The following is a 27,518-nucleotide window of genomic DNA, read 5'->3' as shown; positions in this document are numbered from 1 at the left end:
CGTGGTATTAAAAATTATATAAACGTTTTTACGGCGTAATCACTCTACTCGGTTGAGCGCTGCAAGTTCTGGGGTTGATCCTATGAGCACGGAAGGAATCGCGGCTAAAAATATGAAAAGATCACACTGTCCTTGGGGCGTATTGCGAGCGCTTAGCGCTCTTTTCAGGTATAGCTAGCAAGTAATTGTACAGTTTGCGAAGTCGTAAACTAAAAACGCTGGTGACGAGCCCCAAATTTTGATGGTAATCTCATACCCACGAATGCGCGATACCTGACCTTACTATGAATGGCAGCATACCTGGTAGAACATTAGTCTCTGCTAATTAACGTTAGAACTAATTAAACTATGCCGGTTCATGTCGACTGAGCCATAAACCCTTTTAACAATCACTTTCAAACGGCTCCCGCGTACTAGTGAAGGTATTTTACAATTACATTACTGCCTCAGAAACCCAGGCATTGCAGTGGTAGGCGCAGGACCAACATAAAAAAAACAAAGCTCATGTCGAGGCAGCTGCTTTAATAAATATATCAGTGGACAGTTGTCAACAACAAACCGCCTTTTGATACGCAACTCAACCTTTCCAAGGTTGTTGTGATATAAAAATAAACCTATATATAGACATTATTTTTCCCCTGCCAGGTAAACCTAACCCGGTTAAATTTAAATCATTTTAAACATGTAAAGCCCGATTTGTTCGGTTACGGACGTTTCATGGCTTTTGGCGAATCTAAGTATGCTTAATCGAAGTCAATTGCTTTCCCTTGAACTTGCGATCACGAGGCTGGGGTGCATGTAACATTTTTTTCACTGGCGCTATTTCTCGAAGGACATAGCTCGGCTATCGCAACCATCCCGAAGGATACAAATCACCGCCGGTTACTTCTGCGCAAGTTTAAGCACCAAAATGAAGATATGAAAGTACACCTAGTTATCTTCGTGAATCTCTAGACCGTCTTGCAAACAACACGAAAGAAAACACAATTTCAAATAATCTACAGTGCTCTCGACGAGTATGCGTACGGAACGATATAAACACAGAACACGCAATCTGTTCTGCCACTCGTTTAGTGCAATAACAGAATAAATAAAAAAAACTAGAAGGCACAGACTGAAGAGGAAAGAAATGTATGGAAAAGAGAGAAATGTCTTGTACTCTAGCCCTAGGGTCCTTTTTATCAAATTTTTTTTTCGGCTGGGCATCTTGCTCTTGGGCTCGATGTCAGAAACGCAGCCCTTGGCCGGCAGCTTGCCTCCGGACTTGCGTGGCTCCTCGTTTCCTTTCGACACTTTCCGGGGCCTGCTCGGTAGGCTGGATCGTCCGGCTTCATTCTCGAGAGCCTTCAGGACGTGGCTCTGCCGTCGTGGAGGCATGAGCGACTTTCGCGCTGGGACAACGCACTGGAGAGCCTGCTGTTGTTTTTCGAAGCGCTGTGGCTGAGACCTGGTACAAGGTGGAGAGTAAGTATTAGGTAGTTCAAACCTGACCCGCAGGCTCTTCCTTGGTTCACGATTCGGCATGCCGGCCTTGACATCGTCCTCCGGCAGCGCATCGGTAGGTGGCATCGCCTCGGCGCCGCCAACATGACCGGCGACGGACCGCTTCGGCTTCATGGCGCCAGCTCCGTGAACGGGACCGAATACGCGAGCACTGGCCCCGGGCACAAGCACTCGCGCTCGAAAATCGTGCGAGCTGCTGGCGCGAGAACTTCCTCTGCTTCGGCCGCGCCTTAAAAAAAAAAAAAAGAAAAAAAAAAAGATCGGACTTTCCTGTGTGTAGATTTTTTTCATAACGACTTTTTTTCTTTTTACTCTTTTCTTGCTGATTTATTTTCGCCGTTTTCGTCGTACGCGATGTCAGTGCACAAGTTGCGCGGCTGTTTGAATGAAGTCTGCGTGAAGCAGTCTACTTGACGGAAAGTGCACAAAATATTTGAACAGAAAGCCGAATATAACTGAGACCCTCTCTCCACACTCCGGAATAAAGAAAATCCAATCTTCTTAGCGGAGCTTTCCAGGCCGCAGGCAAGTTTGCATCTGGCTGCACTTCGTGCCGCGTCCAAAACAAGCAAATCTCTCGAGAGAAACAAAGGTTAAAGGAAGAGCACGCAGCGAGAAAGTGCAAGCTCAGAAGGAGAGGAAGGGGCGCAGGAGCACAGAGAGAGAGGGGGGCGTGCAAACACCCCGCACGTCGCCCCGGCGGTCGCCGAGGCCCTCAGACGCACGACAGCGCGCGGTTCTTTGGGCGCGAAAGGCCCTCCGCGTGGAGTGGCCGCAGGTAGCGGCCACTACAAAGCTCGGCCGGGATCGACGTATCAGTGTGTCTCGAAAACATTCCCAGCACTCCCGGAATGCTCTGGGGGGAAGCGACAGTATCGGGCTCTCTTTAGCATGCGCGCCGTGTCGGCCCAACTGGAAGCCGACCCGTGTAAGGCCCCGGCGATGCTCCACTTGGCAGCAGGTAAACCGCGAGGTCGCCCAAGACGGCGAGGGGGCATCGCGCGCTTGCGACCGATATCGGCTCGTATCGCCGTTTCATTGCCCTAATTGCCGCGTTATATGTGCTTTTTAGGCCCGGCAGAAAAAGTGCTGCCTCCTGAGGATCGCGTGCGAGGGCCCGCTGGCAGCGCGATTGCCATCTCTTCGCCACGCCGCCTCTCGTGGGGTGGAAAGAGACGCTCTTCGGAGACAGCCGGGCGGCGCTGAAAGGAGCGGCGAGAGCGCTGCTGGCCTTAAAAGGAAACGCCTTTGTGCAGCCGGTGCTACGTGGCCACGTCACGACGGAGGACTGACTCTCTTTGGGGCGGAGGAGATATAAAAACACTCGTACGCGAACAGTTCATCACTGCAAACAGTACTGTGGTTACAAGGACTGCCTCGCGCCTCCCGGACCTATCTGTTCTTGAAGAAGCGGCAAACACATTCGGGCTGTCGGTAATTTTGCCGATTTCTGTCACATTACCGCGGCCACGCACTATTGACGGGGCGTATACCAACAGGGAGAACATGCGAGAACTGGAATCCTCGGGGAATTCGGAGAGTCTGAGAGAATCCGTGAGATTTAGGAACTTTTGTGATTTCAAATAGAGATAATGAACACAATTACTTTAAAATTATTAAAAGACAAATGTTGGCGGGCATGCAGTTGAGGCCCATGATCGCGGAGGCAATGCAATTTCTGCTAGCTCTCATTCTGCAGCTTCCGCACCGCGTCGAGTTGTACGACCTTCCTCTGTCGTCGTTCTTACACAAGCTCTGCCAACATAAAGGCCCATTCTACCGCCGAAATGTACAATATTTGCTCGCATAATGCGACTCCACCCCCCCCCCCCCTCAAACTGAACACGCCTATTTTGGCGAAAGGCTGCCAGTTTCTGTCCACTGATTTTCTTTTGTGGTTTTTTTTTCCTTTACTCACGATATGAGTCTTACGCCTGACTTAACGCAGGCTGTGCCCCAAGCTGTTGTTTCCGGTGAGGTCAAGAAGATACCGCCGGCAGTGTGCGAATGCCATTGCTCGAAAAATCCACTTCTAGTAATAAACGTATCGGACCAAAATGTTTCACGATACTGTGAGCCTTACTTTGAATCGTACGATCCCGTCCAAAATCAGTATACCAGGACAGTTTGCCTATATGCGAGGCTGCCATATCTGTAGATCCGAAGCCTGCTCCCAGCGTTGAAAGTGCGGAGAGTACTCTACAAACGACGGAAGGTGATCAGATAGCGAGCGCGGCGCCCCATTTACAGACAGCGTAGGTAACCAGGGGAGGTTTTACGAAGTGGCAAATTATTTGCAAGCAACCTTCGCGACAGATATTTCGTGTGACATAGCGGTTCCTGCCCTTTTCAGGCAAAAAATGGGAGGGGCGTAGAATGTCGGGAAAATTCGCAAATATTGGGGTGACTGATGCAGGAGGAGCATGGCTGCACTACTAGCCTTCCTTTAAGCTAATGGTGGTAAACAACTACGAAATTTCTGGTTTGGCGACTGCGTCAAAAGGTAACTACTGAGCAGAATTTCGCACCGGCTAGAATATTTGATTTCTCTGGAAACTTAACTTACAAAACATACGCACATGCCCCAGCACACTGAAAAAAAGGGCAGTGCAGTTGTGCAGGACAGGTTGTTACACAGATAATACCCCCTCCCCCACCCCTTCTTGTTTGTTTGCGTGCCTAGACGGCGAAAGCGGCTACCATCCTCTCCACTTCGGCCCTCCCTCTCCCTTTGGCAACCTGTTCGCCTCTGGAGCCGTATATTTTGATAAAGGATGGCGTATATCGTTCCTGAAACGTTGTCTTCCCAGCAATGCATTTGTGTTTGAAGTGAAGCTGACTTTGAATAGATCGGTCAAAGCTTGCTCTTTGTAAGCTGGCTTTTTCACACAGTATGTTGCGCAGTGAAGCCTACTCTTTAAAAAAAAACATAGGCGGCAATGGGCGCGAACAAGGGCGGAAGACCACCGACGACGATCTGGACACAGACGCCAATTGAAATCGCGGTCACCGCCGGGACTACGAATACCGCGAGGCGGAAAACGCAAGACGTCTGCGTGACTACAATCTCGCTGAACGCTTCCCCGGGACGACGGCGCGGTTTGGGCGGGAGTTTCTGGCCAACCAATAACACACAAACAGTTCCGCTGGTCATCCACCTTCACACGGTGGAATGCCACTGAATTATTAATTATCATTCCATTTTACATGCACTTCAAAACCTAGACGGAAGAGGGCTCTAATTTAATTTTTCGGCGTTTTGTTGACAAGAGTGGTGAATGAACAGCTCTCTTTTGCGTCACATGGCTCCTACTAGTACTAGAAGGTGGCGCCCCAGTAATGGTACGGAACACTGAAAAAAAAACTACACCATCTTCCCGTGGGGAACCCTGATGAGGATGCGAAGCATCGTGGCGGTTCCGTGTGGTTCCATTGTGTTGTCGTTATGTTGAGTGATCTGGTTTTTACTAGCGCCAGAGGGAATTCCGCGTCCGGGTCCACACCGGTGGCAAAGGCACGCAAGTGCTGTTGTGTTACGGTGAGTAGGCGTAGGTTCTCGAGGCGCCAAAACTCGTCCATCATGCTCTTGTCGATGTTGTCTCTGTGGTAGAATCGGTAGTCTCCGTCAGCTTTGGTGAGGTAAAGGTTGTTGACGTTGGTGCACCGGCTGAGAGCAATGTACACGCCCTCCTCTTCGCAGCTTTGTCTTCTCGTTCTTCTTCTTCTTCGGCGGTTCCCCTACGGGAAGATGACTATGGTGGTTGAACGCGAACCTATCTCGTGATGGATTCTTTGGTTGGCCAATCCCTAGGGGCATCATGCCACAATCAGCATCAGAGGCGCTGCGGACGGGGCTGGTTGAGCTGCAAGGCGCGTGGCGCTTCCCGCCACAGCTTTCCCACGGGAAATTCAGCATCCCCCTCTAAAGTTTTCAGTTCGTCGTTTCCATTGACGTTCAGCTTCGCGTGCCTTCGTTGTATCAGTAGCTTCTTGACGTAGTTTGAATGAGTCAAGGACATAAGGCGCGTTCGTAGCACTTGCTCCTGTCCCGGATTTGTAGCGTAGTGGGAAGAGCACCGCGTACCTCCCGTTGCGGCCAGAGAGTCGTGGGATCGAAACCGGGCGCCGCTAACTATTTATTTTTTTTATAGTGTAGTATCGCGGAGCTGTGGGTGTAAGGAGGAGAGTTGCGCATGCGCAGTGAGCGTGTGGACGGCGCCGCCATCAACGACGCAGGACAAGGCGAGCCTAAGAAATGCTCCGCATTTAAAATGTGTCATTATCATGGTCGCATGATTGCAGAGCGTCGCCCAGTTGGCGTTGCGTTCGGCGTGTCGACAAGCTCTGAGAAGCATTTGTGTACATCAGCACCCCCGAGTTTGCGCTCGCAATTCATGCACCGACGGAAACTACGCAACAACAGCATACACCAACAGCTCCCGCCAGCGGTGGTGTCTGTCATCGCATGGTTGGGCCAAGGTTTCCTTCACGTGAACAAACTCACTTACCATAATGTGAAGAAGATCTATGCTGGTGGAAAGGGGGGAGGGAGGTGCTGACGCTACTGTCCGAAGTACAGTTATCTACCATAAGTCCCTAGCAAATCTGCTTCCTTATATCGGGAATTTCAAAAGCGTTTCTGGTGGTTCCTGTTACTCTGATTATTTGCATAACCTGCAGGACACGCTTACTCTTTCTTGTTAGGTTTTGTGTGTAATAGCGCCTGTTGAAATACGACACATTCGATTTTCGCTAAATTGCCACTGCTTTTGTGCTACGCGGTAGGCTGCTCGGCCAACTTGGTCAAGAGGTACAAACATTTTTTTTATGGAGACACGATGCACAAACTTTCTAATTAAAGCAAACTTTTGGTAAGACCAATTTTCCGTTTGCTTAACGCGAGTGCAGTCTAATCCACTCTCGTTAATCTGCCAGGCCTCAATGCACGCCAATAAAGACTTGATTTTCAAATCTTTTATTTGATTCCAAACACTCTACTTCTCTCCCGAAGGTGCCTCATGCCACCCCATTCGGGTAATGTTTTATTAAGCGCTCAGCGTAACCTTAAAAACCCAGGAAATTCCGAAGGGATAAATTGGCGGACACCCCGATTGAATGCCGAGGCTGGGGAGACACCTCCGATACAAGCAGAGTCGAAGCGAACGGCGAGCGCGGGTTCCTCGCGTCGAGCAAGTGCGCTTTCCCCCGTCTCGCCGCGGTTGCGTAGAAGCGACTGCACCTCCGGCGGGCTCGTGGTGCACGGCGTCGTACTGATGCACCGCGTGCAAGCGGAGGAGCGTGCGTATGAGCTGCAACATTGATCGGCAGGCCCCTATAGCCACCGACAAAGGCCGCCCAGGCGAGACTCTATCGCCTTGAGAGCTCCAAACTGGTTTCTATTACCGCCGGTCCACGCGTCCGATTCCGGTTGTCCGGTGTCAAGACGATCGTGACGTTGACGGAGGCTTTCCTGTTTGCTCAGCGCGGCGGGCCACGGCAGCCTTTGATTATAAACAGCGTGCACATTTGAGACGACGAGAGGCGTGCAACAGGCCGCCCATTGAGTTCGCCTTTTTATCGCCTTAGCGGAACCGTCCCCTCGGAGGGCATAAGGTGCGCGGGCGATTAGTTCGTCGAAAAGGTCACGCGTAGCGTCTTCGGCAACTTTGCGCGCTGCGTAACAAGTGGATTTAGAGGCTTGTCTGCTTTGATGAAGCGATAATCGGACCGCATTGCTTTAGCTAATGTTGCGAAAGCGTATGCGGGGCAAATGTTAATTTGTTAATTTGCGACCGCAGGAAAAAAAAAATAAAACAGTGGAGTATTCAAGAGTTGGCCACGTCGTCAGAACAGATCTCGAGGCTGGGTATGAAGCGCGGTAGTACAAATTGCTGTGCACATATCAAATAGGTAACACTGTGGAAGCCGCCATTGCTGCGGCTGGTTGCATGTGTTGCCCGTATGGAGTGACTGGCGGAAGACTAGGCTGCCGGTAAAAATGACGCAGATCGACCCGCGCGATGCGCAGCGTGCGTACATTCTTAAAGAGAAACAGGAGAGCACTTCTGGGCGAACAGGGCGGAAGACAGGAGGTGTTAATGAGCAGTTATTTATACGGTCTCGTTCCCCTAAAAGCTCCCAACCAAAAACGTTACCATAGGATGCTTGAAAACTCCCTCCAGCAGAAACATTTTTTTCCCTATGAAAGCCGTTTCCCTTCGTGAAAGTGCAAACGTCAAAAATAATATCTTGAAACCAACAAACATTTTTTTTAAGTCGTAGATCAAGGTATATTTTGTTGATATGGCGGTCAAGTTGGTGCCCACTGGGTGGGTTTGAAGCCAAGAATGTTCTCATCTCAGTGTAATCCCAGCTTAGAATGTACTGCGTTTTCTCTCTTGCTCGTGTTACTGGAATCTATCCACTCCGGTCTAGCTTCATCCTGTCAGATGCATATCTCTTTTTAACATGGTCCGCAATTACTCTTTGCTTTCAAACATATGTACACTTCCGGTAGCGGCCATTATTTGCGCTTTGACTATAGAAAAATTGTTAATCTCCTCCGCTTGCGATTATTCGGCTTTACTGAAATGCTCTATATAGGGAAGCACGTTTATCCAGGACAACGAGGGGCCTTGAAGTAGCTGGGTTTAGAATCTTTATCCGCTTCTGGCTGGGAATTAAGGGACGGAAACCATGTCTATGCAAGCTCTCAGGCGAATGTACGTACTACCGCGCATTGGAAATGCATTCTTATGCACAAACAAATAAAAAATGTGCAAGTCGGAAATCAAGAGAGTAGCCCTACGAAAGCACACTTCGACAAAGAAAAAAGGCGACTTAATTGAACACCAGCACTACACGCTCCGCGCAGTCATTTTTCACACAGCTTTTTCCTAAATACAGCAGGCTAATTTTGCATTGGAATCACTAACGAAAACTGGGATTACTTAGTGACTAATAAAACGCTCATAACTCCTCTATATTTGTTAACCCTCATTCCTGCCTCACTCTATAAGTATCCGATCAATATCAATATCCAGGCTGATCAGAGCAGCGTCAGAGCAGTATCAGTGTCCCTGCTCATCACTGTGGCCAGGAATGATGCCCCGTTTACGCGAAGCGGCAACAGGCTTAACAGAGCTTCAAATGAGAGAAGCCAGCAGGCGAATTTACGCCCCTCCCACCATCCCCCGAGCGCCAGAAATGACACCGGTTCAATTTAATCTCAACCTCAAATGCACATATAGCAAAGCGAAATATTATTTCCAGCAGTGCAGGCCACCGCAAGTGTGTCCGAACGAGCGAGCGTCGTGTTCTGTTTGGAAAGCACTCGTCCGTCTGCGCGTGGTTCACGCTTGGCCGCTGCCCGCAGCAGAGTGATCCGGCAGCGTACTCTGGAGCGCGCGCTGGCCCGGCCTTTGCATTTCCTCGATGAGAGTGGTGCCGAAGAGCCCTGCCATCGTGATCTCGCCTCCGTCCCTTCTGTTCGCTCTTTGTTTGGTTTGGGTGTCGAGTTTCTCTAAAACAAGTTTCCAGTCGTGATGAGGCGTAGCTCAGGAATGCGGCTGAGAGGCGGGGGGGCCTTGCCTATCTTTGGAAAATAAACACTCGGGATGTCGTTGCTTGAGGGACACGCGTGGTGGCGTCGGTGGCGATTCCCTCGGCACGAGTGACAAATGGTGGGACGTGTGCGCTCGCAGATTGTTCCCTGAAAGCCCCGAGCTGTTGTGTCCGAGTCCCCTTGCGCCGTCTGGGCGCAGCGGGAGAGGGCAGGAGCGCTTTTCCCCCGAATCAGATAAGGCGCTTCCTTGTCGTCACGGGCCGAATTGACTCGAGCCTGCGAGGTGTAATTGGATTTATACCATTAGGGGAGCCATTAAGATGGACCGTCCGCAAATGACCGGTCGTTAACCGTCCCGGACGAAAACTTTAGGCCACAAACTCGAGTGACGCGTGCTTCCTGCCCCTGGAACAAAGCTCGCAGCTGCTGGAAACCGCGTGTGCGCAGTGCCCGAAGTTTCACAGGTCTTCGACGTACCTCTAGTGTGCGACAGGGCTCTTAGTTGCTGTCTTACGCAGTATTTTACCCTCGCAGTTTAGGTTTTTTTTACTCTTCCTTTGTCCCGTCTTTTTACGGGGTCCGCAAAGGAACACCGGCGCGAAAAGTAGCAGGATGTCGCGAAAATTGACATGTTAGTTATTGTTCTTCCTTCGCCTTGTTTACGCGCATTCGGAGAAAAGATATCAAAAGATTCACAAAGCTTATTGTTCTTTGTTTTTTTTAACTGAACATTTTATGTGGATAATTCACGCGCATAAAATCTTTTATTACCACCAATTGCTAATATCGGCCGCCATTACCATGCTCTCAAAACGCTCGGGTGCCTGCTTCACCACAATACACCCGCCAAAGGGACAAAGCGGAGCGATAGCGAGACCCTGCGTACAATGTGAGACATAAATGTGGTCTACGCAGTGAAATTGCGCGATGCAATGGCGTGTCACTCTGTATCGTGGGATGCCACAGCGCAGATCAAATTTTTCACTCCACCCATATGTATATCAGGTGCTGTCATTAGCAAAATTCGCTTTTTTGACCCAGCTATCGGTCACCAAGATGCGTTTTAGCGAAGTGGACACATGAAGAAATGTCTAGAGCGCACAACTACAACTGCCACACTAAGAATATATATATATACGTTTGTTCTGCTTCGCCGCAATGCACCTCAACGACTATGCATAGCGATCAAAGGGTAAAAGGAGGTCAGTGACGAGGTTCAAAAGTAAATAAAATGGATACATAAATTTGCATGGGTATTGAGATTGTCGTAAGTTGTAATGCCGGCCGATTCAAAAGTCTGTAGGCAAATGTTTGCACATCAGGAAACAATGAGCATCCAACCTGAGTATGCGTTGTTGGCCCTTGCGAACGTTTCTGTTTCAGTGGCCACAGTGTGCATAGTGCTTACTCTCCGTCCTCCGATCTTGCAGTCCGGAGTGATCACAGAGTCCCGGATCTACTGCCACGTCAACTGCAAGAATCCTCGAAATCCACCGGAGGGGCAGTGCTGCCCATACTGCGAAGGCAAGTGAAACTCTTCAGCGTGATACGTGTTACGGGAGCGGGGCTGGTTCTTCAGGGCAGTGTACGTGCCCTGCCAAAGGGTCGCGAAACCTAGAACGCAGCTGAAGCGCGGCGCTCAGATTCGCCGCTGCAAGTGAGCAATATGTATAGTCACACGGCGAATATCGATGAACATTAAACTGATCAACTCGTACGTCCCGAGCCCCGTTCGCAACAACAGAAAGCCACTGCAAGACAGGGCCCGATTTAATTGCGCGTCGGCAAGGAAGTCGCCGTACGGGTTCAGCATCCGAAACTTAGCATATTTAAGTGTGATATCACCCCGAGTTTTTCAAAAACAATAAATTGCACCACCGCGTCGTTTCTCTTTTTTTCTCTTTTGGAGGAGGGCGGCGGGGAATGGGGGAGGGATGCGTGCAGCATCTGCAAAAGGCAATGAGGGGCCAGCAGTGTGTCGTGTATCTCCCTCTTCCTTTTGTGTTTTTTTTTTTTCAAGCTGATTCCTATCGGAGATGTACCAACTGGCACAGACCAGGGGCGGTATTCTCGAGTTTTGTCCCTTTTGCGTCCCTTTCAAAAGTGTCCCTTTTGGCAAGGCCTGATTGGCTAAAAGCAAACAACCGGAACTGACGTAATGCACACGCGGCAAACCTACTGCCAACGCTCACTGCCTAACCGGAAGTCCGTCACGAGGAAGGGGCGCAAAAGGGACGTTTTCAAAAGGGACATTTACGAGAATACCGCCCCAGATCCATTCTGCAACGAGGGGCTGTGCATACGGTGTTTTATGGCTGAGCGGCAGCACAAAAACAACAAAAGCGTAGAATATTCCGTCCGCCTCCTTAAATAGTTTTTAAATGAATTTATAGGGACATAGAGTAGGATGAAATGTGTATTCATAAACAGCCTTCCTCGGTGCAGTCCTCGTGCGAGCGTGAAGCGGCTGATACGGTACTTTCATTGGGATACTTGAGAGGGACAGTTGCGTATTATTCAACGTAATCAGGACCGGGATTCCTTTTCTCGAGAGGGGCATGTCTTATCTTTTCTCCATTGCGGAGTAGATTCACGAAATTTGCTCAGCGGCTTAACTCACCAACAGACTGCAGTTCCTTTTAGCTTTAGCCGCCACGCCAACACGGAGGGTAATTTCGCGACCTAAGCATGTCCGGATGGGCAATTTTATTTTTCGCTGAAGGCAGAGATAGATCAGATTTTGCGGCAACAAAAAAAAATCCGCTTTCTTGCTTGCTTGCTTATTACGCCGAACGGGACAGCATGTGGAGTAAGTGCGCCTTTCCGTGTGCACGCTCTCTTCTAAACACCGGCGCCTCCGCTTCACTGCAGCGCAGCTCAATGACAAATCATTACTTCCGAAGAGCAATGTAAGCTAACGACGGTGTCCAGCGTAGGCTCTGGATAATGTGTCTGTGATGTGTCTGTACTCAACGCCGGCATGATGTTTCGCAGTGCGTGTATACTTCATACTGTGAAGGTAATCTTTTTTTAAAGTCAAACCTTGCGTCGGGCCTCATTGTTCGTCAAATTTGCTCCCTAGGATGCAGCAATAGGTCATTCAACTGTGTTGTAGCAAATCATACCCACGGAATTTTCCAAAGCGTGTTTCAGCGTTCTTTGTCCTGCAGAGTAGCGTGCTACTTCAGATTCTCCCGGTTCTTGTGACCGCGTCGTCTCGGGTCGGCTTCTCCCGTCGACCTACGCGGCTTTCCTTCGGGCCCGTTGCCCGCAATATCTACCCGATTCGGAAAGACTGGGTCTGCCACCCATGTGCCATGCGTGACGGACTCTGTCAATCCTGGCCCTGGTTCGTCTGATTTTCTAGTGGACTTTATTGAATGCGAACTATTTTGCCACGCAATTGTCCTCGTACGTCACACTCCGGCAAAATTTGGCGCAACTCAGTCACGCTCACTCAAAAAAATAGCTCGTGGCTATCAAGACGCAACGCTGTGCGTACGGGCTGCTGTACGCCGCTCGCGAATCTGTGGTACGTGCACGCACGCATGCGCGCACGCCAGACAGGCAGGCAAAAGTGAAAACTATCTCGCATGAGTTCCGGAAGGGCTGCCACCTATCGAATGCGCGGCGGAAGATCCTCGCTCGTTCGCACTCTAGTGCAATTTTCTTCGTCTATTTTTACTATCATTGCACCAGTTTTTCCCGACCCAGTGCGAAGTTTGGATCAGTACTCGTACTCTCCCGTTGTGATGAGCGAGCAGGTTTTGCCGGTCTCTTCGACTTTGTCTTGGATGGGAGCTCGCCAATTATGCAGATCTCGGGCAGACGGCAGAAAGGAAGCAAAAACGTTCTTTCCCGACCTCGTATTTGAACCACGGCCCCGCTAAATGCGCCAAGTATGCGCTCTAATCCACTGAGCCCCAGAAAAAAACGTAAGCAGTAACGAAGTCCTCATCGAATGCAAATTCGGACAAGTTTCGCCTCCTATTGAGATTTTACACAACTACGGTGTTCTGACGCGAGGGAAAATTCATAGGGAGGGGTTCGCTGTTAAGGTAACGAGTAGTGTGAAAACGGCCCAGCGCGCCACGAAGGAATTGTATGTGGTACGCTGTTCGTGAGCGCCGTAAAATAAGTTTCTCCGAAGAGAGGGGGGAGGACTCGTAGGTTCGATAGGGCTTGTAGAAGCGGTTATTCGACAGCCAGTTCCGATTTTCGTTGCGGTTGTCTTTGGTTTCGGGTTGATTTGGCGGCATATATCGTGGCAAAAAAAAAAGTAGTATCACCGCAATAAAAAACATCTCAACAGCTTCCCTCGAAATCGTCGTTACAAGGAAGTACAATCGTAGGTCAGTTTCTTTAAAGCTAGAGTAGGTTGTTTGAGAACGAAGAGCTATGTAAGGAAGCACACTCAAAATGTGTGGTCTGTCGAATAGAAACAAAAGTGATTGGACACATCGTGTTAGAATGTGATGCATCTATCCAACTACATATCAGGTAGATATCCGCCTTCCTAAAATCCTGGGGTTTAGAGGTAATACTCAGACAGCAAACTACAAAGGCGTGTTGGTCACTACTAGCAGGTTGTAATGATGGAGGAGAAAAAGCTCAGAGGAGAATATCACGTGCAACAGCGATCACCTGTTACGAAAAAAAAATTCATTTGCTTAAGCCTGCCGCCGAAGGAAGCTCTTAATTAGAAGGGAGTATTTGGTGCGGATTCATTAGAACATATAAAGAAATGGCACACGTCATTACCCCGATACAAAGGTGATGCTAATAGCAAGGACTCGATCAATTTCTTGCGGATTTTATCATACACGCGCCTCCACGGAATACCGAAAGAGAAAAAAAGGGGGGAGTGGGAGGTGCATGATGGTAGATTATGAGGGTGCTGTTCCGCCTAACTTGATTTGATAAGTCTGCGGCATTTAAGAAGACCTAGCATTCCTTGCTCTTAATCTGTCTGTGGCGTTGCGATACGGCTTTTAAAACCCCAGGCTTCTCAGTGAAAAGCAGTAACTTTTTTTGTGGCTTATTGTGTCCCTGGTATAGAGACAGGCACGCATACGCGTTCATTTCTCAAGTGATTTTTAAAGATGGAGCGCCACGTTACCGAATTTTCTAGGCAAGAAGCGTCGCAGTTTTTGCGCTGGAGGCGGATAAGACCATAGTGTCAGTGAGCGTGAAACATTGACTTCGGAACGTCGACCACGTGTCCTTTTAGTCGCTACCACGCGTCTTGGGAGACGAATAATCGTTCCCATAAATCCCCAGCTGCGTATGATGATCGCGTCCAGATAGCGCCCTCCTGATGCAATGAGCCGGAGCCTTGCTATTCGTCTCCGCGTGCTAAGTGGCCAACAACCGGCGTTCGGCTCTCTGGATCGGGTGGCACCAGGGGCAGCTGCTAAGCCTCGAGTCGGCATACCTGCCCCGACACCCGAGCTGGCTGCGTCGCCGTGGCATGCCGCCTGCCCCGGGCGAGATACAGCGCCGTGGGCTCGGCGACGCGCGAGTGGCGCCCGAAGGCAGCGCAAGCCGGCCGTGCGGCGGCGATCGTAACCGCGCGGCAGCGCCGGCGTTATCGGGCCGGATTTATGGCGAATCCGCGCGGACGCCGCTTCCATCACCCCACGGCTCTCCGGAGGCCGCTTGGCACGTGTCTGGAGCCCGCCCGGGCCGATTGCAGCACATCGGCCCGGGATAAGAAACTCTTCTTTAAGTTTTGGGCAGGATTAGCGATAAAGACCTAGATGCCGAAGCGTCTTATGTAAGCAGGGGGAGAGCGTAGGTAGTTTGTATGTTGTCTGGTGCGCAACACGCATGGCTCCTCCACTATTTTCGCTTTACGGCATTAGTCAGACGCGAATTGGTTTAGCGAACTGTGACCCCTTTTGCTCGGCCAGTTCGTTCCGTGTTTTCCTTCCACTTGCCCATTCGTTTGCCCGCGACAGCGTTGGCTTGAATGACTGATGGGGCGGCTGCGCTCGGGATCCCGGCGTCCAGCCCCGTTGTAGCGACGTCATTATTTCTGGACGAGGGTTCGATTCCCGGCCGCGGCGGCCGCTTTTCTGATGGAGGCGAAAAGCAAAAGGCGCACATTAAAGATCCCCAGTTGGCCAAAATTAACCCGGAGCCCTCCACTACGGCGCGCCTCATCGCCTGTGTAGCGTCGGCGCGTTAAACCCTACATCAATCAATCAGCATTATTTCTGTAGAGCTCAACTTTCTGTCCTCTAAAGCCTGGCCTCTTGGGCACCACTGTAGTGGTAATAAATCACAAGTGTAGCTGAGCAAACATGTATCCCAACCATGGTGGTACGGTTCACTCATGTCCATTTTATTTAGCGCAAAAGAAACCTTGATCACATTTGAGGCCGTACTAAAGTACATATCCGACACTAACACTGTTCCTTTGATTACGAACAGACGATGGATTGGTTGTTAGGAAAGCAAACCGAAATTACTGCATCTCGTTTTTTTTTTTTTTTTTAATGAGAATTACTGTATCTCGGTTAGTTTCTTTTTCAAATGCGCCCCTTCCCTCCGTAAAAATGGTTAACCAGCGAAGCTGTAACGTGCAGCCGGTATTTACACGTGTGTTACTCCTTATGGTTATTAAAGTCGTTTTTATTATGCGTTGCGTGTTTGTGGCATTTTCTTTCGTTCCCGTTCCTGCTCGCGGCGTCGTTGATTTATAAGGCTCTTCGGAAGCACGTGTGGAGCGAGGGCTACCCACTTCGCAGTAACGTGTGGCCGGTGTTTGCCGTTGACTCTGCTCCACCCGCCCTGCCGGTCGCCCCTGCCCGCCCATATTGCTCGATCTGTGCTTCACGCAGTAGGTCGCTGCGCGCGCTCTGCTGCGACCGCGATAAACCCAGCCACACTCCCTCCCCGTACTTCTAACTCCTTCCAAGCCTGGTTTTTTCACCCATACTTACTGGGTTGCGCCGCATGAGTTTTCTGCGTACACGAGACCGCCGGATTTTCCTTTCGCCTAGCCATATAAAGCTTTGGTTAAAATTTGGGTAGAAAAGAGGCGGGAGAATCACACAAACCAAGAATAGTGCTGGGGCGCGCCGTAGGCAGGAGCTGCTTTTCGGCGCTGCTGTCGTGGCCCACGCGAGCCAAAAGAGGGCGTTGGAGAGGCTCGCTCGCGCCGCCGAGGATCCGCGCAGCTGGCGTCCCGGTGGAGTGGCCCACGGCACTGCCGCCACTAGCTATGCACTGATCAGCACTGTCTGTGCTTCGCTGTCCCTATCAGCATGATCAACATGGCCTGATTCAAATGCAAAGCATTCTATGGATTCTAACCCCAGTTTCAGGGGCCTGCTTATCTGGCTTTCTGGCCTCCCATCCGGCCTTCTTTGGCCACTGTCAGAATTTTCACACCTTGCACTTTGAATCTCCTTAAAAAAGCGTACTTCGCAAAGTGCACAAATTAACTGCGAGGATGGAAAAAAAAATCACGCACCTTCCTAACATCAGTTCGAAACATTTTATATAATTAATGAACTCGAGCGGACTCGTTTGTAACGGCAAGGCGCTTTTTTATAAACGGCGGGCGTATATTCAGACTGCGCCTCACCTCCTCCACATGGCGCAGCAGTGGGTTGGGAGACGCCAAACGCCGGAGTTCACTGCCCGTTGTTATAAGCCCAGTCGCAAAATCTGTTGTTGGTCGCACAAACCGGAGAGACGCACTGCTTGCTGTGGCTGATGGAAGGATTTATTCAAGCCCTTGTATCCTGTCGACGACATCGTTCACGCTCCTGCTTTGGCAACATCTAACGAACAATCCTTGGCCAGGGGCACAGTCCAGCCCCGTGCTTTCTGGACTGTTGCTAGCCCACACAAGAAATTGATTGCTGCTCTTTTTTTTTTTTCGCATCATTCTCAGCTTGCTTGCTCTGTGCAACGCCATTTGCACGCTGTTGTCTGAATGTCCTCGTGGCCAAGCAGTTGGCGCTCGTAAGTGGCAGTCATAAAGGATTCCCCGCACGGGCGGAAAGTATTAATGCGTAAGTGCTGTCTAGCTACTTAGTAACCAAAGTATGTCCGTCCGTCTGTCCATCCGTCCGTAACGCGCGACACGACGGGCTCGACAGGTATACATGGGCCATATAGGCCTCACCAATGACAGCTATCTCACCACCCCTTAATACATCCGGCCACGTGACGGCGGGACATCTAGTGGGGGGCACTAAATGAGCGTAGTAGTCGGGTTGTGCGGTGCCTCCTACTAGAGAGCAGCTCGCGAATAAGGAGCGACGCTGTAGGTGGTATACGTGCCTCTCCTGATATGGAGTGCAGAGATGAGCCACTGGAGGGAAGGACGACGTAGTCTATCTTTGACTATTTCCGCGCGGGAGTTTCTACGGCATTTTTTCCCTAAAATACCTGTTGCTGTGGGAGTGTTGGTTCTGATCGTAGTTATTAGCTCAAGAAGGGGGCAGGGATGGTATTTCGTTTTATGTTATCTGGAGATGGCCGCGTCAGGGCCACACCAAAGGGAGAGCTCCGATCAAATGCAGCGACTTACGGAGCTACTTCTTTTCTTGCTTATTCCCTTGGGCTTCGCGATGCAGCTTCACCGGTGCTGGGCCACGTGGTCTTGGGGTCGGCGCCTGGGCGCTCTTTTATGGCGCTCCACCAGGTGCCCTTAGACACGGCTTGTTTGTGCAAGATATGCCTGGTTGGTGTACGCTCGAGCGAGCGGCTAACGCGCATCCGAATAACGTTAGCGCTCACTGGGTCTGGCGCTGCTTGCCACCACGGATGGCAGTATATACCTTCAGGCACGACTTTATGGTATGGTTAAAATAAACGCGGCGTTTACGGAAGAAGCGAGCACGTGCTTAACGAGGAGAGAACAAAACCTGTGAATGGAAGCCGCCTGTTCGCGCACAGTGCTCCCTGTATGTCAAGTTAAAAGCGGATATCGCGAGAGACCTGGCCAAACCAAACAAGACGATCCTTGGCGCGAATAAATTCCTCCGTAGACGAGCTGCAGCAGCGGCGGCGGCGGCTCGCGAGCACTGAAGGGATCGAGACTCTGCCTAAACCCAGGCGTCTCAACGGGTCTCAACCATAAACGGATCAACTTAACGCGCCAGCCCATGAAATCATCGCTTCCACGCTGTTATTTATAGTGCATTGCTTCGCTCTCTCATGGAAAGTGGACTTCACCGAAATAGGCTAAAGCTTTCGCAACCGATGAGCCAACGAAAGCGAAATTTGAGCGCTTAAAAGAAAGCTGTATAATAGCTGAATATTGACAACGGAACTCTGAGTTGGGCAACCATTAGTCTTTTTTTTTAAATAGATGTTTGAAGTTGATTGAATTTGGAAACTTTGCAGCGCCAATGCACTACAACGTCGTGGCAGAAATGGCACACGTGCATAAATGAGAAGCAGTTGTGCGCCAACATCTCCTTCTCGGCCGGCCATCTCTGGGCTGCCGGATATGTTCCGCGTGGCATGTGGAGGGGTCGCGACCCCGAGAATCCGCTTTCTCAAGTCGCTCTCCTCCAGTGCCCAAGGTAGCGATCCTTAATGGTGGATAGCACTGCTCGTTTCAGAGCGGATTTTCTCACTCCGCTAAAGAAAAAGTACGCGTTTCGATGATCGATTGGGCATCAAATTTGTCCGCCACGGAGACTGCTGTCTTGACCCATCTCAATGAGTGGGATGGCGGGAACTTCAAGAGATCGTCATCGTTACCGGTACTGGCCAGCCAAATCATCGTTGAACACTTCACTCTCGCGTTTTGTCCTCTCCACCGTTTGCCGTGCCAATCGCGCTAGCTTTGAGAGGCGTTTTTGTATGGCTTCACTGTTTTTGTTTTGTTTTGGTTTTTTTCATCAAGAGGTGGTAACAGCCGTAACATACAGGCAATTGTCGCTTGTCTTTCTATCGACGTGCATAACAAGCGTAATGCGTGCGAAACATACCTAGTGTGACGTTCTGCCTTTTCCCGCTTTTTTTAACGAAACGTTCTGAGTAGCGGGGATCAGATTTTGGGTGTTTTACGCGCCGAAGCTATAGGTTTGGATTGTGAGGCCCGCCGTAGTGAAGGGTTCCGGATTCATTTAGAGCAGCTAGGGGCCTTAAATTTGCGCAGAAATCTCAACGCGCGTTCGTTTTAGTTTGTCGCCTTCCAGCAGAAAAACGGCCGCCGTGGACGGGATGGAACACGCGCCCTTCGCTTCCCCCGGATCCCCATTTAAGGCTCCTTATTGGGGTGCGCGTAGAGGCGGGTACGCGTTATTCTTACTGAAGCTTAAGAAACACAGTAAGTGAATAAGACTAAGAAGTGTCTTTGTTTCTAACGCCCTTATTGTAACGAATCGCTGCGGACCTAGCGCTTGAGACAGACCTAATCAGCGGGAAATTGACCGGCTGCGGCTAGCAGTTCTGTTTTCAGTGTGGCATGAAAGGACGTTTAAAAAGAAATATCCGTGCAAGAAAAATAATATGAATGTAGAAAAACAATGACAGAAGCTCTCGAGTGGTAAATGTAACATAAATACGTAAGCCCCCTTTACACTTTACACCGAGCTTCCTACTTTACACCGAGCTGACCGGTAAAGTCGGCTTCACTAATAAACAGAAACGCATTGCTGTGAAGAGACTCTTTTGCGGTATGTAAGCGGTTACACGTGAAAACACGAAGTCCCTAGAGTCCTTTTAAAGCGAAGCTCTCAGACTCTCACTATGGTGTCCGTACGCGAAACGCACGCAGGAAAGCAAACTTTCTTTAACGCTGATTATGATCGCGTTTGGAGTGTAAAAAAATTAAAACGCTTCCCTGAGATGCTTGGCGACAGCTCGGTTATGCTCGCTGCTGAGAACGAGGTCGCGGGTTCGATTCCCGGCCGCGGCGGCCGCTTTTCTGATGGAGGCGAAAAGCAAAAACACCCGTGAGTACGAGATTTCGGCGCACGTTAAAGATCCCCCGGTGGTCAAAATTAATCCGGAGCCCTCCACTACGGCGTGCCTCATCGCTTGCGTTGCGTCGGCACGTTAAACCCTACAATCAATCAATCAATCAAGCTCCGTTATGCTCCCTCCATCAAAGGTTGATATGAAGCAAAGGTTGATTGATTGATTGATTGATTGATTGATTGATTGATTGATTGATTGATTGATTTAACGCGCCGACGCTCCACAGGCGATGAGGCGCGCCGTAGTGGAGGGCTCCTGGTTAATTGTGACCACCAGGAAATCCTTAACGTGCGCCGAAATCTCGAACACGCGGGCGTCTTTACTTTCCGCCTCCATCAGAAAAGTGGCTGCCGCGGTCGGGAATCGAACCCGCGACCTTGTGCTCAGCAGCACAACGCCTTAGCCACTGAGCCGCCACGGCGGGTGATGTGAAGCAGAGGGAAGAGATGACGCAGGCGTGCGACGGCGCCACGTATGTAGACCTAACGTCATGATATCAGGTGAATGTCCACAGCCGTTACCCACAGCTCGAGGCATGATGATAATATCGTTACTCTGCATGCCGTAAAACTGTAAGCCGCACGACTTAAAGCCCACATTAAGGAACTATCCACATTAAGTAACTATCTGTCTACGTGTGGTCTATCTATCTAAAAATGAGAAATTGGGGGGTTCGGTCCCTCCGAAATTAAACATTTCAGTGTCGCTTAATTGTGCGACCGACCTCTCCCTAATGTTTTCTTTGGTGGGGGAGATGTGCGGTGGCATCAAATGGTAGGGGGCCTCAAAGAGGGGGGGGGGGGTAATCACTGATTGAACCCCATTCATAATATGCTCAATGGAGGAGGAGGAGAAAAGCGAAAGGAAAGGCCGAGAGGTTATCCAGGCTTAGAGCCCGGATTGCTACTCGGCACTGGGGAAGGGGTGTTCAGGGGATAAAAGAGATGGCAGGCGAAAAAGGGGGGATAGGAGCGGGGTCGCGCACACGCTTTAGTCCCTTCGTGGGCACTAGAGTCTCTCAGCTAAACCTGTGTCCTTCATAAAACGCAGAAGGGCTTTTGTTGCCTTCTGCGAAGTCGATTGTAGGGGTCTTTGTCCTAGAATAGTCTCTAGCTTGAACTGTTGATTGTCCAATCTTCTGAGCTCGGCTGCCAAAACGCGTCTTTCCGATGAATACTCGGGGCAACAACAAAGCACATGGTCGATTGTCTCTTCAACCTCGCAGGCGTCGCAGTGAGCACTACTGGCCATCCCGATGAGGAAGGAGTAGGCTTTCGTGAAGGCCACTCCCAACCACAGCCTACAAAGTAAAGTAGACTGTGATTGAGTCAGCCCACACGGAAGACGACGCTGGAGTAGAGGGTCCTGGTTGTGGAGGCGCGGGTGCACAAAGTCCGGTGTATTCCATTGAGTGATGGAGGTCCTCCGCGCGAACTGACGAAGCAGCCTAGCGGCATCAGTCCTTGCAAGCGGAAGCAAGATGGTCCTTTCACTGTCATGGCCTGTCCGGGCGGCTGCATCAGCCGAGACATTGCCGGTGATTCCACAGTGACTTGGCAGCCACTGAAATACAATATTATGGCCCTTTATGACAGCCTGGTGAAATAATTCCCGAATTTCTGTCACTAATGGCATTTTGTCAGTTGCCTATATGGAGTTGCGTCTACGAAACTTTTAAAACGGCGCTTCCCGTCACTTACAGTGGGCAGGATTTCAAGGGGCCAAAAAGGTGCGCCACGCAAGTAGTTGGAGCTGCGCGCAAGTCGCGCGCGGTGTGCCGCGAAGGCAAAACGTATCGGCAACGGAAGCGGCAGACAGAAAAGGGTTGCCAACGGAAGCGGACGGGAGCAGCACGGGAAAGCCGGGGGTATCCGTTTGGCGTGCGTGGCAGAGGAGAGAGGCGCCCCTCGGCGGCCGGAGCCAATGGGCGCGATGTCCGCGCCGTGCACCCCGGGCGCTTCCGTCCTACGCGTCGGTGTCGGCTGTGCGCATGTTTGCCTACTTTGACCGGCGAGCTGGCTGCGGCAGGGGCATTGTCTCGGGCGCTCTTTGCCCGTGCGGAACACTGCACGTGTTCTTGCCGCCGAGAGGCCGTGATTTAGAGCCCCGCCAGGACGGGCAGCCAAGAGAGGCCGCACCGGAGACTCGCAAACAAATGCCCCAGGCCGCCTTTCGAGTTCGCCCGCGGCCCGCGGCTCCCCTTTGGAGACCGCCGCCACCGCAGTGTGTCTCTCGCACGTGCAAGAAAAGGTGACCACATGCCGGGAATGACCTCTCCACGTTGCCCCACTCCTTAAAAGGGCCATGAAACATATTTATTTCGGAAACCCATCTTGCCTGCTCTGGTGCAAAACAACATTCTGTTTTGCCTCAACAACCAATTTAGACTCACAGAAAAGGAAAAGTCCAGAGTTTTTTATATACCAGTTAGAGCACTGCACGGGCCTGATTTTCAGGCCCAAGCCCGGCCCGAGCCCGACCCGGGCCCGTAAACCGAGCCCAGGCCCGGCCCGGGCCCGGACATTCATAAGTGAGCCTGGCCCGGGCCTGGCCCGGGCCCGGTCATTTATTTTTGAGCCTAGGGAGGGCCCGCGTGCGTGTGACCAGGCCCGGTCTTAGACGCTGAAGAAAATTTGTTTATTATATTTGGTCCACTGTCTTCGTAGCGGGCAATCAGACGGAGCATCTAGTCTGTACAAGCACGTCATGAACTGAAACGCAAAAAATAAGGGTTAAAAGTGCACGTAGTTCATCTTACACCATCTGCAGTTCACGCCACATCGGCGTAATAAGAGCTCGTATTCTTACACGAGAGACACTGTCACCGTTGATGATCAGACTCTTGGCAACTTCACGTGGGTGCATGTGTCTCGGCCACTAGTTCGTATTGCTGAAATGTTTTGCTCCACATTTGAATCCACGAGTACGTACGCGCGTTGAAATATTTTCATGATTGACAATCCAGCGCGCGAAAACACGGCACAAAAAGAACGAGAGTTAGACAGGACAGCGCTGCACTCACAACTGATTTATTTCGAAGTAAACATTGGTCATATATACAGATCAGTCTCCCACGTGGCGGTAACTTATTGCACCCGCTAACCACAAACAAAAAAACGCAATCATTAATCGGTTTGCACATGTGTAGTCTTTGGTTTACTTGGTCATGCAAAGGCGTCACTCAGATACGCGTATTCTAACTCTCGTTCTTTTTGTGCCGTGTTTTCGCGCGCTGGATTGTCAATCATGAACTTTCACCAACTCGCCCAAATCACAGTCCTCTTGAAATATTTTACCTGCTGTGGTTGTTAAGCGGTGGTGTTTCTCTAGCACGCAGCCACGGCAGCCGCATTTAGATTGGTGCGACGTCTAAAACACACTTGTTCATAGACATAGGTGCACAGCTTCCGGTTAACTTCATTAATCCCTTCCCCACTAGGGCATTCCTTGTTATCGTATCTTTGGTATGTTACACACCAAAACATAAAATCTTGATGCAGTACATGAAATGTCACTAAAATTACACTATCGTGCAGACCTAGCAAAGCACGTTTTTAAAAAAATGCCTACAACTAACATCAAGAAGCGCGTAAAAATAAACTCAGAATATCCATTTTTGTGCTCTTTTCTACACTTCACGTCGGAACTATTAACGTCCGGGCCTATGAATTCAAGCCCAAGCGCGGCCTGGGCCCGCCGATAATCGACTTCGGGCCGGCCCGGGTCCGCGCAGTGTTCTAACCAGTTGCAACGCTCCAGTTCAGGATCTGGGGCAGGTGTTCATCCCCCTCGTTAGTAAATGAAGAGCAAGCGCATTGTCGCGCTATCCAGGGGATGAAAAGTGCACCTTGCGAAACATTTACCTTTGACAACACAGCTTATCGAATAATACTTGCTTTTCAAATTAGGAAACGTTGAATTAAATGATTATTATCAAACGTTTCCCAATGTTTCCACGGCATTTCCTCTAGGGCAGGGGTCGGCAACCTGCCGCCCGCCGGCCGCATGCGGTCCGCGGGGAAGTACTATGCGGCCCCCGGTACGATATCACAACCACCAGAACCACCCACCCCTCCCCTCGTTAGTTCCTATCTGGATTACCCGTTATACCTCGGTGGAACGGGAAGGGTTTCAGTTCATGCGCCCGTTTAATAAAGTTCCTATCTGGAGGCTGACATGGCAATTCTAACCTTAAATAGGATAAGACAGGAACAAAACAAGGTCGCGTCCAATAGGCATTCATGCAACTCGGCCCTCTACCTCGAAAGGTTGCCGACCCCTGCGCTCTAGCCGCTGCAAACAGCTTAATACTACTTAAACTCTCTGTCGACAAATGGCAGTTTCATCCGGTTTTCTCTGTGGGGCCAATCCAGGAACCGCTGTTTGGTATATAGAACCTATAGGGATTTTTAAAGCAACCCTACATACTGAGAAAAGCTGGATAAAAACGTCCAGATCATTGGCTCCCTAAGTTCACGCGAACAGTTAAAGTGAACCCCACTATGATTAAACGAACGGGTAACTGATCCAGGGAAGGCAGAGAGAGAAATACGCCGAGTCAAACAGAAGCGGGTGAGGACTGTGGAAGGCGCTCCTCAAACCATCCTGTACGCCTCCTTTCCTCGCCTACTGCCACCTTACGGACTTGTGTGTTTTCCGCATAACACCGTAGCCTGAGAGAGAGAGAGTGTTCTCTATGCGTGCGTGCGTGCGTGCGTGCGTGTGTGTGTGCGTGTGTGTGTGTGTGCGTGCGTGTGTTTGCGTGTGTGTTTGCGTGTGTGTGTGTGTGTGTGTGTGTGTGTGTGTGAGAGAGAGAGAGAGAGAGAGAGAGAGAGAGAGAGAGAGAGAGAGAGAGAGAGAGAGAGAGAGAGAGAGAGAGAGTGAGAGAGAGCTGTTGTGCTTGTGTCTATTAGGAACAATTGTATACACGGCGAAGTTTTTGCGAAGGGGAAGCCACTGGGAGGGATTATAAAGTTAATGAACATATGCCGGACGACAAGCCGAAGCGGCGGAATGTGGTCCTATAAATGCTACCGCGTTTAAAAAGCGACTGTGGTTTGCCTGCCTTCCCTGTAAAGAAAAGTTTTGGTTCGATGGAATTGACCGTCCCCTTCCTTACACCAGTCTATCGTTTTAATTTTCGCCCCGCCAGTTTCGGTGTGAGACTTTATCTCCAATTCTCACTGTTCTATGAAAAGTTGCAACAAACTGACGGGAGACCGCGTGAAAAGAAAAACCTAAAAAGAGCGGGGATAAATCTTTTTTTAACTTTTATTCTTTCGCGACCTTGACCGAATTGGTGAAATCTTCCGTCAATAAACAAGATTGAGAAAATGTGTTTTTACACAGCATTTCTTACGCAGAAATGACGAGAAAGGTCAGAATTAAGCTACTCGCCTTAGCAATCTTCGAGTCCCGATGGCGCTTGACATGAGCTCACATAACGCCTGAGGGCACGCACTTCTTCGACTTAGCTGAAATGGTGGCGACAATGCAGCCTGTGCTTCTTCTATATGCGAGCGCAGCTCGCCGCGCCTGCAGTTCGCTCTTCGATTTTGCGGTGATACAGGCGAGCTCAAACCGAGTTCTCCGTCCGCAATCTCAGAAGCGAAGGTGCAGTTCTCGTGCATAGGAAACGTACAGGGCCGGTTCCCCATGATGGCTTCACTACCTCTGAACTGTCATGAGCTGTTGCAACCACCTGTCACAGTACTCGCGAGAAAGACATCGCGTGGTTACCCAACGCGACCAGAAGACGCGTGAACATCCTCGAACGTGCCATACTCGGCGCCAGGGAAAGTAGAAAAAGCAAAAAATTTAGTGCCATTCCACTCTGCTAATAAAAAAATGGCAGCATCTCCACTCCGTGGATGATGGCGAGGGTGCGGAGTACGGGGACTCGAAATGACATCCAAGTTGCGCCCCGAGTGACATCCGATTTGCGCCCCGACTGTCATTCGAAACTGCAACTCACGGCTCAAATCGAATTTCGTTTGATTTTCGCTTGATGATTGTGTGCGCACGGATGGACGCGGACGGACATTGGGAGGTCCTAAGGTACTCCGCACCATTACAGGCGAGGGAGTAAGCCGTTTGACTCTCGGGCACTAACTCACGGTCGTAGCCCAATGGGTAAGACGGCTGTGACACTAAACTTGTCTGGTCTACCAGACACAGGCTCGAATCCTTCTGGTGCCTGCGTGATTTTTTTGCTATTATAAATGCTATGCGCACGGACGCGGACGGACATTGTGCGGTCCTAAGGTGCTCCGCACCTAAAAATGACCAGAGAAGCTGTGGTGCGTGTTGTTAGTCACCTTATCGGCCATTTGTGATATAATTTATTTTTGTATGGTCCGGCAAGACACCTGTTACAGCCGTTTTCTGTAGCCATACTCCCTTCGTATAGATTTGTCTATGCACAAAATGAATAGTGAGTGAACCCGCTCAGACGCAGATTTCCTCCGAGGGTGCAGAAAAGCTGTTCTGCACCTTATAATAGCGCCTTTGCTGCTTTCTGCAGAAAAAGAACTACTAAAAAATGAGCGAGGCACAACCATTTGGTGAAATAAAGGCGCGTGCACCAGGCATCCTGGTCCGCACGTGCCCTCCTTCATGTTCTTTCACTCGCTTCTTTTTTCTTCGCCACATGCGTGTACAGACGCCAATCATTCGTCAGTACACCATGTCGCGTCTACCACTGTGCGATATGGCCAGAGCTGGTAATACTTGTTCTGCATAAATGCATAATATATTCGCAGTGGCCGAATTATTTAATTATCAATCAGTGCAATCAGAGCAGATCATGCGCGACGTTTTAACATTTAGGCGCTGTACAGAGAATCGTGTGCCCCAGTAAGCCTGCGGCCGCGATGAAGAGTCCTACCGCCAGAGTGCGGCGGTAGAGCGGTGCCGCATCGGCGGAAGCTGCGGCACTGATTTGCGCAGGCTGACGTCAAGATCTGTACTTCCTATTGTGATACGCTATCGGGCTGAACTTGGTTTTGGCGCGCCGCGTGGGGGACGGCAATCATCGGCGGGCCGCTCCCTTTGTACGGCCATTCTAATAACCTTGGCTCGGGATCGTAAATAAATCGGCGGCGGCCTCTTTGTTGCCTGTCGCGACCACACCGACGTCTTCGGCCGCGTTGGCACGAGCGCCGTCACGACACCCAGGGGCAGTCTGTCACTTGCGCACGAGGAGACCGGGCCGCGACTCGGCCGCCTGCGGCTCGGGACGCCCGTTGCGCAACGCCCGCACCCGAACCAGCAACTTGGCAGCCGGCCCGGGATGCAGCGTCCACTGACCTTCCTGCCAGGGTCGCCGCGCAAGAACGCGATCGAGCTCGTGTTTCAGATTACCGCGCTGTGTGCACCTGCCTGCCCCCGAACGTTCCGCCAAAGGAAGGCGGCTGGGCAACGTCCGCATTCCACCCATACTTGTTACCCTTGCCAGCGGACTGTGTCACGACGGCCGTTCTGAATAGGCGAATTAATG

At 50.6% G+C, this 27,518-nt stretch overlaps 2 protein-coding genes across 3 annotated transcripts in view; one reads left to right on the top strand and one right to left on the bottom strand.

The window, feature by feature from the left end:
* Cv-2 (crosveinless 2-secreting protein) overlaps window positions 1-27,518 on the top strand; it is a 242,579-nt gene that overhangs the window by 140,046 nt on the left and 75,015 nt on the right. The window contains exon 5 of the mRNA XM_077687490.1: window positions 10,498-10,591. Coding sequence (XP_077543616.1) covers window positions 10,498-10,591 — 94 coding nt within the window. The remainder of the gene's footprint in view (window positions 1-10,497; window positions 10,592-27,518) is intronic.
* LOC144155817 (uncharacterized) overlaps window positions 1-27,518 on the bottom strand; it is a 295,602-nt gene that overhangs the window by 221,974 nt on the left and 46,110 nt on the right. The window contains exon 3 of one of the 2 annotated variants that reach the window (XM_077687491.1): window positions 642-1,732. The exons of the other annotated variant lie outside the window; for it this stretch is intronic. Coding sequence (XP_077543617.1) covers window positions 931-1,732 — 802 coding nt within the window. The 3' untranslated portion in view covers window positions 642-930. Of the gene's footprint in view, window positions 1-641; window positions 1,733-27,518 lie in introns of those variants that run through there. 2 annotated transcript variants of the gene reach the window in all.

This window comes from Haemaphysalis longicornis, unplaced genomic scaffold, assembly GCF_048455015.1.
Source record: "Haemaphysalis longicornis isolate Haplotype H1 unplaced genomic scaffold, Haemaphysalis longicornis Haplotype H1 scaffold_1, whole genome shotgun sequence".
NCBI lineage: Eukaryota > Metazoa > Arthropoda > Arachnida > Ixodida > Ixodidae > Haemaphysalis > Haemaphysalis longicornis.
The sequence above is the reverse complement of the archived record's forward strand: the minus strand, read 5'-3'. Positions and strand labels throughout refer to the sequence as shown.